Below are 12,278 nucleotides of genomic sequence, written 5' to 3' on the forward strand. Positions count from 1 at the left end.
GCGGCCACTGAACCCTACTGGTGTAATGGCCGGGACCTGTGCAGTGGACTGATCATAATGTTATGTCCTGTGTCAACACAACACAAAATACAATTTAGAGACAACTAGAGCCTGAGATATGAGGAGACCTGCTAATAATTCAATGCAATGGGTTCAGTCATTGGCCTTGTTCACATGCATCCCAAAATGTATTTATAATCTGATTTCTGGATCTTTAAAATTAAATGACATGTAAACTACAAAATCCCATATGAGTAATCAAAGGGACCATGATCAGAAAGAACTTTGATGATTCGGCTTTATACAGGTCATTTGAATTATCTTATAACTACAAAATAATTATATTTATCAGATTTTGATATATGTAACCACAGCCAGTGTGTTAACATCATGTTACATTTGGTAAAAGAAACCAACAACACCTGCATTCAGAGCTGAGCATTAGTATCACTTTCTAGTGAATTCCCCATTTATAAAGGTTGACAATTATAATATGGCTAATATCAATATAAGATAAAGAAGGGAATACAGGGAATACATGTGCATGATATACAGGCCCAGGAGTGCAAAAGGGGAATAGAGCATTAGAGCACAAAACTTAATCTTCAAAAGGGGCTTATAGGCTATGACAAATATGAAAGTGCAAACATAAAAGGAAAACTTTTTTCTTTTTTTTATTACATTCGCAATGCAACACTCTCTCTGTTTTATGTTCAGAAAATTAATACTGCAATATAAGCATTTTTTACTTGTTTTAATAAGACAAATATCAAATCAATCAATACAAGAGAAAACACAATTTATTTGTCATTTTCCCCAGCCCTAAATTGTATTTTCGAACTATACTTTGAGCACCATAATACTTTTTCATAAATAAGTCTTTCTTAGTTTTTCTTGTTTTCTTGCACAAAATATTCCACACGCTCCCTTGCTGACAGCTTTAACTGGGCTGATATTATTATGTTAGCTTTATTGCAACTGGCCATAATCTTTTCTTGACATTAAGTATTTCCCTTTCCTTCCAAAACAACATTAACTGAAAAACTCTGTTCCAACTACCCCTGCCACAGCCTGATAACGTCTTATAGCGTGCCCGATAAGGGATTCACAGCATCCTCTCTCCAACGTGGTAAAATGTGCACATAATCATTTACTCCGCATACGTAGGTTGGCATAACAGATTTTAGGAGTCTATTGTAAAACGCATTCTGCCAGCTATAAATGCGGTGACTGTCTTGGAGCTAAAGGGGCTATTTTGCAGTTTGGAAAGCATCAGACGGCACGATGGCCATGCCCTGCTCCTCCCTGTCACTAATAAACACAAGAAGCTTTATGAAGGACGGGTAATGATGTGAGCCCTGGCTTCTGCTGTGTAAGGGAAATCGATGCCTAACTGCCAAAATTATCTGCCACGGGGAAAGCACAGACAGAGACTGGCACTAAATATTTAAGCAGTCTCATCCATCAAAAGGCTAAATGTTTTGCTGGGGACTGTTAGCATGCATGCATCTTCACTACGCAGCATTGAATGAATATGTAGATTATGATTTAGGGCTCCAATACAGTTAGGGCGCTGTGTATAAAACAGAATGCTACCCTACATTGCTCAGCTCTTTGTATTCTTGAGGATTTTTTTTTTTTTTTCATTAATCTAATAAAATGGTAGAAACAACTATGTCGTATTACAGGGCCCATGTTCCACTATTTTATGATCTATTTTGTATATACCTGGGGTTTTGTTTCATTTAATTCACATTTAACAAATCCTGTGTATTTAGGCTGAGTTCTGCTCTCAAACAGAAAACATCCTGTTGCACCTTATGATGTCATGTGGTAATACAATAGACGGTATATATGAGTAGACATAGCTAATGCGCTAACCACCGCGTGCCAAATAAGAGGTGCTCCAGGAAACTCTTCCGGCTCCTTCTGACCCTGGCTCCTATTGACTTACATTGGGATCTTGTCACCCCTCTCTCTGTGAATGCTGCAGTGAGCCTTGTCATTTTGGTCTTAAAATGTTCGTATTAACCCACTCCACATGAGCCTGAATTTTTTTTCTCTATTTTGCCCTTCAAAAAAAACCTAATCATAACATAGAGTCTGGCTCCAAATTCGCTCCTGTAAACGTGAGCATCACGAGCCTCATTTGAGTGGCGCTGAACGCTATGGTTGAGTCCACTTCTTTTATACAGTCCATGGGTAATACAGAAAGTGCTCCACTGTGTTTTTAAACTCCATACACCTTCACTAGAATTATCTAGATGATTTCAGTCCTGGAATTGCTAATCTTTACTGAACTAAAGGTAGCTGTTACTTTGAAAACTACCACTACATGACATCACAAGATGGAGCAGACAATTTTGAGCTTCAGCATCTCATATAGACAAACTTATAATAAAGAATTACATAAATTCAGACAGAAAGCTAAGCATTGGTATTAAAATATCACGTACACAGTAAGAGTAGAGCATCTGAGGCCACTAATAGCACTCACAAGTAAATGGTCACATTTTTATCTAGCACTTTCGAGACACTCAAAGCGCTCACCCATTCACACTTACATTCATGCATACATTCAAACACCAGTGTACACAGACACCAGGGCAAGGTAGGTGTCTTGCCCAGGGTCACAACAACAGCATTCGTCTGCAGCAGCTGGAATCACACCGTCAGCCTACGGGTAAGTGGATCTGACCGCTCAACCAATGATGTTTATGGTGAGAGTGGTATTGTTTTGTACACAGTTTAGACGCAAACAAAAGCTTTAGGGTTATTATTTAATATCTCTTTAGGCAATATCTAACCTTTTTCAGAAATACCAAAACCCAATTGCATATACTGATTTCCAATTGATTGACATTTGTTCAACTATCTAATTAACTTGTCTGAATCCCAACCTGTCAGCCGTTTGAATAGGGCACTAACAAGAATTAGATTAGGACTGAAAGCCACTGAAGTGTTTCCAAGCTCACGTCTTTAAACCTTCAGAGGCTAAACAGGCAGTGGAGCAAAACCCATTAGACCCAAGTCATCCACATGTCAGCCGGCAAACTTTGTGACAGCTGTTTTTTTCATGCCACTTTGTTTTATTTGAGGGAAAAGATTGGCCATCACAGTCGCCCCTTTAAGGAGTAATTACTGCACCCCAGCAGATTTGAAAACTGATTTGTCACAGCGGGGGGTTGGACTTTTTAATGTCTAGGCAGTATGTAATCACTAACCCTTCTAGCTCTTTTATTTTTGTTCTTTATTGTGTCATTTACAGGATTTTATATAGCTTAGCAGGTATAAACACAATATTTATGTTATTATTATTTTTTTTTTTTCTCCACCCTTGTGTTGGCATACATGCAAAACAAAAGGTTACCCAAACACATAAACATATAATAGACGCAATAAAAATATGAAAGAAAAAATTCAATAAAATGAATAAAAGGAGTAGATTATTACAAATAATCTTAAAGGTACGCTATGTAACTTTTTGGTCACCTGCTTGTTTCTATGGATATGTCATTGCTCTGCCTGCAATGTTCCACAGTATGACACTTGGTCTGGCTATAGTACTGTGAAATAATACAGACAAAGCAATAACATCTCCATGGGGAAAAGCAAAAAATGTACCTTTAAAATTCAGTTTATATTCTTTCAGATCATCACTTTGTTTTTGACCTACTTTTTCCTCACTTCTTTGTCTACTCCTTAGTGCCAGCTTCAACGCACTACAAGGGACTAGCCCATGTGTCCAACTGATCACTGTTATCAATCATTTCACAAAGAGAGTGTTTTCTCTTGTTTTGAGCCCACAGTATTTCAAATTCAAATCTTTTGCTGTTTATGACGACTGAAGGATCACAACATCACAGACTAATAGCTGTACCAAATGGATTCATTTGAGGAGAGATAAGCTGGAAATCACAGCCCAGAAACTTCAAATGTTAGAATTTTCTGCATAATTTGTATCTTTGCTGCAGAAAACAAAAAGTCTATTCAAATAACAGCTTTGTAAGTTCAATTCGATGTACAGTAGGTATGTAAATGAGAAAGAATATCTGACAAAGTTTGGCATATTTTGACAAATTTTGCGAGTTGGCTGAGGTGAAAATGACTTTGGAGATCAATTGTTGAGGTAAAACGGAAAAGGTAAACAGTGCAAATCTGTTTCAGTCTTTTAATTCATCACAGGGGCATTCTGTCTAAAAACTGAAGTACAGAGTCGCTTGACAAACAGCATTATCATTCATTTGTTGTCTCTTATCACATTCTGTTGTGTGCCAGTGACAGATCATTTTTAACAAACTCATTAAAACTGAATGTTTATGATGTACTTACAGGACCAGGAGGACCGGGTGGACCCACATCTCCCTAGAGGAACACAGGAAATATGAATACTTTGGATATGAATTCACAAACAGTGTCCAAGGAAAATAGATTGTCTGTGTTAAGTGTCAGTGTTAGACATGATAAGAATATGGTTACTTGTCTAATACAGTGTTTTTTTCTAGGACCCATATTTTAAAAGTCACAAACCTTCGCGACCTAAATCAATAGACAGTATTCATAAATCACAAAATAAAGGTGGATTTGACCATTATTGAACATTAATGAGGATATTTTATTGTTGACTGAGTGATCATGTCTCTCAGTAAATGAACCAGCAATAAAAGGATCCATAAGTCACCTGTTTACACATTAAATGTAGCCCATTTCTTTTTCTTTTTAACATTTAATTAAACCAGCAATATTGGAACCCGTGGAGGATGTGTCTGGGGTGAAGGAAGTCTGGGAGTCCCTGCTTAAACTGCTTCCACTGCGACCCGGCCCCGGAGGATAAGAGGAAGAAAATGGATGGATGGATACTGGAACAAAATTTAACTTTTTTGCAGACCTACATGCAGATCGTGACAAGACAACCCCAAAAAATCTCTTGCGACCCACCTGAGGGTCTAATGTGCAGCTTATCACACAACCAACTGATGCACAGCATATTGGGATTGTTTATAAATGATAACCAAACACAAAACAACTCTAAAACTATTGAAGAAGTACTGAAGATACTCATTTCAACATGGATCAATACTGACAAAATCCTACAAAAAGTTTGGCCTTTCCTGAATACTTTACTTAATTACTTTTAGTTTAGTCTTTATATCAGAGCTAGTACAAGACCACATGGTAACATTAAAGGACCCACATTATGCTATTTCCTGATCTATATTATAATGTCACTTCCTCATTAAAAACATACTTGAAGTTGTGTTTCGTTTCATTCATACATGTTTAACACACAAATATGGATATGTATATTTAGGCTTAGTTCTTCTCATTAAGAGAAAACACCTTTTAATACACTGTGTTTTTAAACTCCATACACCTTCACTAGAATCATTTGGATAATTTCAGCTCTGGAATTACCAGTCTATACTGAACAAAAGGTAAAAGGTAAATACCACTAGGTATTGTGTAACCAAAATTGAGTTTTTTAAATCATCAGTGGAATATCAAACTTCTTGAACAAGAGCAGACAAGACCTCACTATGGCAACATGGATGTGCTTGGATCGTTTGCTGATCATTTGTCACTCTTGTAAAATCACATACTTCTCACTCTTAACAAGTACCATGAATATTTTTTTATCTTTCACAGGTCATCACGTTATAAAAGATTTACAAACCAAAATCAAACGAATCACAGCTTTTTTTCTAATGAGACCTCAGATATTTGCTGTAGTTTCCTTTCAACACATCACAACAGAGCACAGTAATAAGACCAGACTTGTGTGAAACAACAATCTTGCACGAGCAATATGACACAGACCATGAGATGAGTAGGATGAAAAGCACAAATAGAGAGCGTTCATGTGCGCCGTGCTCTAAGTTGCAGCACATAATTGGTTTGTGCATACACTTATTCGCTTTACAACCCTTTATAATGGATATAGTGGGGGCTCCGGGGAACTTTGGAAGCCTATTAATTGTGATGCATTGCGTTTTGGAGCATTCATTTTCCCATTCATAATTTACTAGGCATATTTCCATTCTTCCACCATGGCGTGCAGCAGTAGTGTGTAGTCTGTAACAATAGCGGAACAATAATGTCACTTAGCTTAATAATGTTTTATGGGTGCAAATTTGGCACCACATGGGGCCATAACAGCAGACAGCTAAAAAGTGCTACAGTGCCTCTGCCACGTATTATTTACTAGAAATAAGTTGTGTATATGTGAAAAAGGAATAAGAGCGAGGTTAGAATATGCTCTTTCTTACTATATGCTACAGATATAAAGATTATTAGATTATTTAATAAAAGTGATTAGGGGGTAGGGATGGAATGATCCAGCTTTTCCAGTTGCAATGCCAATATTGATACTTTGATTTTAAGCATCTTCCGATATTAACCGATGCCATATAGGAATGGAAAATGGCACATCTTTCCTTCCTTATTTCCTAACACAGCTAAATTGTGTTGCATAACTATTATTTATACTTTGCATAACTACTGAACAGCTTTGTATGAATAAACGTTCAAACATTATGAGAGGTCCTACAACATGAAATAGTTTTATTACATCCAATTAAAAGCCAAACAAGGATAGCGACTGAACCAATATTATGGAACCAATACCAGAACCAGTACATTTTCAGTATCAGCACCAATATCCAATACCAGTATCAGTATCATCCTTAATCATAAGAACTAAAAAAATAATAACCATGGTAATTTTAGTAGCCAAGTTAAAACATTTTAAAGCAATCTTTATGAAAAAACTACTAAAATTAAAACAAACATTTTTTTATCTCACTATTCGGTTCAAGGGCAATTGGCAATACACACAACAATGTAAATAATAGTAATAATAATACACAGGTAGTAAATAACAATAGGTTATGTAATATTAGTTAATCATTCAGAAAGTGCAATTTCATAATGACTGTAACTTAGTGGTAGAGTGGTGATGTTTTAGACAATATGAATGAAATTACTGTTTTTCACTGTTGTTTGGTCCTGATGTTGATAATAGTGAATAGCGAAATAGTGATGATTTGTCTCATAATAATCATGACAAATTATATATGTGTGTAAATGTATAATGTGACTTCCCTACTGATGTCTACAATGTTCCAGAATCCTCATAAATACAAATAAATTAATAAATGAAAAGATTGGAGTTTAATATTGGAATGGCAAGATGTTTGGTACATTTCCCAGTTTTTAATTCCAAGAAAAAACACACTTTTTTCATATCCACCCACAGTACTCTGTGTACTACACTGTTGGTACAATTTTTATGGTTATTCAGTGTCCTTAAAAACAACTGAGACATTTTTAAAAATTGTGATTTACAAGAAATCATCTTTTATGAGTCACACCAATTCAAGTAAAAGGATGATTAAAATCTCAGACTTTTTCAAAGCTACTACATGAGTTTTTTCAATGACAGCTTCGTCTAACACTGAATTACTGTCTCTGCCACTTGAATCCTGTAAGTGAATATATATTTTGTGACAGTTTAGTATAGTGTAAGTGCTCAACATTTATTTTTAGAGAGAAAAACTATCTAGTTTGAATATCAAGTGATACCATTCACCTTCTATCATTTGATTATGTCCTAATTTCAAATGGACGTTGGTCTATATAAATCGATGGGAGAATGACTGTTTTTAAAGAAATATCCAAGCAGACAATGCACCAATTTTGAATCTTTTTTTTAATTTAAGAACTGGCTCCAGAGACTTGCCAAATTAACCTTATGGCTTCAAGTTCATTCAACTGACAATCATGTCTTTGTTGAATATTGGCACCACTTTCTAAAGCTATTGTGAAAAAAATTCATTTTTGCTGACAGGGAAGACACAGCAGTTCTTATTTCATGCGGGGAGCCAGTAATAACAGGAATAGGTCAACAAGTCTGAAATCTGCTATTTTATGGTTCATTTTTGAGGCCTATTTGCATGAATCCAAAACCATTAAAATTCAAGTTCAAAGTCTTCTCTGTCAGCATAAATAAACAAAACTTCTTTTTCACAATAGCTTCAAAAGAGTTGCCATTTTCCAAGACGTGATTGTTGACAGTTGAAATAACTTAAAAGTGCACTGCGTAACATTTATTGTGGAAATGTTATTGCTTTGTCTAGAATGTTCCACAGTGTAGATTAAACCTATCTATCACAAGGGAGTCAAGCAGATTACAGCAGCATGCTACATTACAGTTCAGATCTGTGGAGAGTCGCCCCTGTGGAAGGAATTGTTGTATTTTTGAGCAATAGAAATACCCATAATGACTATGTATATGTTTAATGTCATACCATGGAACATATCAGGCAAAGCAATAGCATCTTCATGGAGACAAATAGGTAGCAGAAATGTTGCATGGCAGAGGTGGGACCAAGTCGTTGTTTTGCAAGTCTCAAGTAAGTTTCAAGTCTTTGACCTCAAGTCCGTGTCAAGTCCCAAGTCAAATACAGGCTAGTCCAAGTCAAGTCAAAGTTGTCTGCTTTGAGCTTCAAGTCATTTCAAGTCTTTAAACCAAAGTACCAAATATAGTTTAGATTTCTGCAATTTATATGAAGTATACATTGTATAGTATATTTATGTGAATTTCTATGAATATTTAAAGAGTATATTTAAAGAGTATATATGAGTTGTAGAAATGTAAATTTTTCCTTTTTAAATGTCTGATCAAGATCTTAGTGTGAATCATCAGTCAGAATAGAAATAATTCAGATTTGTCAGTGCTTTTCAAGACTTCTTAAGTTACAGGCCTCAAGTCCAAGTCGAGTCCCAAGTCTTAGTCCATTTAATCAAGTCAGGTCTCAAGTCCTAAAAATCCAAGTCCAAGTCACAACTTGCAAGTCCCCGACTCTGTTGCATGGTGTATATTTAATACTATAATATTAATATGGTAAGTTTGTGAAGCCAATCTGTGAACAGTGAATCTTTGAAAGAGTTATATAGGATCTGCATTTATGACATCAAAACACTGTAGCTTCTACTCCTTGTTTTTGGTTACTTCCCATTTGGTTCCTATAATGTTTCTAACAGCTTTCAAAGATGGGCAAAACTGGGAAATAACACAGGTACCTAAAGGTCTGGCCTCTATATGCTGCCAATTACACAGCGCTTGAACTGTGTGAGTCCTATACCTCAGTGTGTGTTGTGCACTTACAGCCGAGCAGCACCCAGACAGAGGGGAAATCATGGCATGTGACACTTGACATTGACGTGACTTACTTTTTGTCCTTTCATCCCGGCGGCTCCGTCTGCACCGGGCTGACCCTGTGGGGAGGAGCAGCAGGCCCTAGTTAATGACTGTGTGGGACAATGGCACAGTGTAAAATGTCACCGCTGGAAAATACGCACCGCCTCTCCTCGCTCTCCCTTCTCCCCTGGGACCCCGGAGTCGCCCTTTTCCCCCTGCAAATGGACAAACATATCAGTGAGTGACAGCAAGGAGACATACCACAGGATCACAGGAAGGATACTGGTGCCCAAAAATAATCCAACGAAGTTCACCAGAAGACCACCTAACAAACATGTAGCACCTGTCACTGATTCACCATTGCTCCTTTTAACATATTGCAATTTTGTTCATGGCAACTTGCAAAAATTCTTTAAAAAAAAAAGTATATAAATCTATAAGTGTTTTTCCACTGTGATCCTGATGACCACCTGACCTGATAACGAATTGACCCACTGAAGCACTCATCTTCCTTTCTTTTACACAAAACACAGAAGGCAAATGTGTCAAACTCTAATACTTGTAGAGTTGGATCTCTGCATCACCCACTGCTCCAGACTGTTACCACAAAGCCAATATCAAATCGTAGCCAACCATAACCTTTAACACATGTTTTGAATTTCAGCATACTGCGCCACTCTCTGCAACAGGTACAATACCAGTCTTACTGTTAAGTATTTTCACTATTTGCTATTCTGCTATATAGGATCTATGCCAGCAACAGGGTGTAGGCTTTACTTTACATAAAGAATATGTAAAGTAATATTGAATAAACAACCTATCTGATATAGCACAAATTTTAAGATGCATTCCCACTGCTCAAAAAATGTTTAAAATAATGCAGAAATTGTAGTTTAACCACCATGTACAGGTTTAGAGCTATTGTCCATCACATTGTCCTCTCATTATAATGCAACACAGATTCCATTTCCATTTCCATTTCTTTTAAAATAGATTTTAGCATTATAAAAAACAAGAGCAAAAATGAAACAAAAAGTAAAACCCTCCCACATTCCTACCCTCTCCTTACACCCCGACATCCAATCCTGCCAAAATGTTTACGAAAGATGCCATCAACCTCTTCCTTAACCCACTTATAAAGGTATGTATTTGCTTCCAACTCATGTTTTTGGAAATAACATACCTAGAACATAAAGACAATATTAATCACAAAATAAAAATATAAAAAATCATAAAAAAATTTTTTTTTTTAAAGTATCTATGACCTGATCCTCAGCAGTGAAGACACCAAGCCCCCAGCTGTTGCACTGCACCACTTTCACACTACAGTATTTCCTGGAGAATAATTCCTCTGTCTACCAAAAGATGGCACTTTATGACTGTGGGTGAGTTGTGCTCAGTGTTCGGAAAGAGACAGAGAGAGAGAGAGAGAGAGCGAGAGAGAGAGGCCCTTCTGTCAGCTCTGTGGAGAAAACTATGTAAACAGCCGTGTAAAGCTGCGCAGTATCGCCAAATACACACATTCACTGCATGTGTTTGCCATTAGTTTTGGTATTGTTGAAAGAGGAAGGAGGCAGCATCTTAGAGTACCCCAGAAATAGAACAATTATAAAACAAACAATGGTGCAGCACACTGTGTACAGTTTTTAATGAGTGGTAGTAAGTTATTTTGGTAGAGCTTGTTTTAATAAGACTGTACTTGTACTGCTTGCTTCAGACTCATTGCTATTGTCACGTTCTTTAATGATTCCAAAGCAGGACTAGAACGCATTATAATAAATACTCAATACATGACATTAAAACCATATAAAATACAGCTCTGTCATGATAAATACAATATCAGCTTATTGTCCAATATGAGGAAGCTGGAACAATATATTTTGAGGCTCAATATTTATCGTGTGTACAGTTTTGTTTTATGAAAGTTGAGAGATTTTTGTTATTTTTGTTGTAATACAACAAGATTTGAGCTGTAAAAGGTTGAATAAGTGACTTCTCTGGCTCATTATTGACAAATAATAGTACGTTCTGTTATTTACATGTTGCACCTTAGGCCTTTTTCATGATAGTTTACTGGGATTATCCTGTTTTATTGTTGTCAAGAGGCATAAAGTAGATTCAGTATTATGTATCACAGTAGCCTATATCTCTAAACTAATATATCGGGCTTCAAAATTTGTTATCGTGGCAACATACATTACATATTTTTAAGAATGGGTAAATAAAGCAGTATTATTTATTAAATCAAAAATAAAGTCACTTTTCTACATCTGTCTTCAGACTCATCAGATGTTGAAACCTAAAGGTGCACTATGTGACTTTACGGTAGGTGATGTGGCACCTGCTCGTCTCCATGGTGACGTTAATGCTTTGTTTAGTATGACAATGAACTTGACGACCCTGCATTTATTCAATTGCAGATGTTTTTATTGCTAGACAAATACCTTGAAAAACATTCCTAACCTGGTCTAAACTTTGTCTGGTAGCATCACAAGCTTGTCTCCATGGAGATAGATACATTTACTGTGATGAAGCTATTGAGTCTAAACCATGCTAAATATCAGAAAAGAAAGTGCACAAAAGATCTCTTTATCCCCCCACACACAAAGCTAACCTAGACAATTTAATTCACTTCCATTCTCTGTATAATCAATTCCACGTCTTAGTTGTCGACTCCTGACATGTTTAATAAACCTGAGCCATCATGGGGGTTTTGTCCACATTTCCAGCTATTATGTGCGTTAGAACTGAAGGAACAAGTGGGCTGTTCATCAAAGCTTATTGTGCCCTCCCCTGACGCATGTGGAGATTTGTAGGGGATGCTTGAGTTACTCTGTGCAGCAATATCATGGAGCATCTGTTAGGCAATCTGAGAAGACAGAACGTCGTCGTGGTTGTATTTAGACACTCCTTAGTCACGCGCACATCCCAATAGACAATAATTGGTATTTACTCAGAGCCCCTCCCCTCGTTCATCAGTTTCACATTGTCATACGTCCCTTTAATGAGATATAAGTCACAGTTTCCTCGTCCAAATGATGAGCAGTTATTAAGGCTGGTAGGGCCGCTGCCATGCTCA

General features: G+C 36.7%; 1 protein-coding gene across 1 annotated transcript in view; it reads right to left on the minus strand.

Moving 5' to 3' along the window:
- Positions 1 to 12,278, minus strand: part of LOC110156869 (collagen alpha-1(XIX) chain) — a 107,061-nt gene that overhangs the window by 30,296 nt on the left and 64,487 nt on the right. Inside the window, exons 13-15 of the mRNA XM_055162967.1 lie at positions 9,361 to 9,414; positions 9,232 to 9,276; positions 4,333 to 4,365 (exon numbers count right to left, since the gene is read on the minus strand). Of these exons, the coding sequence (XP_055018942.1) occupies positions 4,333 to 4,365; positions 9,232 to 9,276; positions 9,361 to 9,414 (132 nt within the window). The remainder of the gene's footprint in view (positions 1 to 4,332; positions 4,366 to 9,231; positions 9,277 to 9,360; positions 9,415 to 12,278) is intronic.

The sequence above is a fragment of the Boleophthalmus pectinirostris genome, unplaced genomic scaffold, assembly GCF_026225935.1.
Source record: "Boleophthalmus pectinirostris isolate CB_2022bp ecotype Guang Dong unplaced genomic scaffold, ASM2622593v1 HiC_scaffold_5, whole genome shotgun sequence".
NCBI classification, from domain to species: domain Eukaryota; kingdom Metazoa; phylum Chordata; class Actinopteri; order Gobiiformes; family Gobiidae; genus Boleophthalmus; species Boleophthalmus pectinirostris.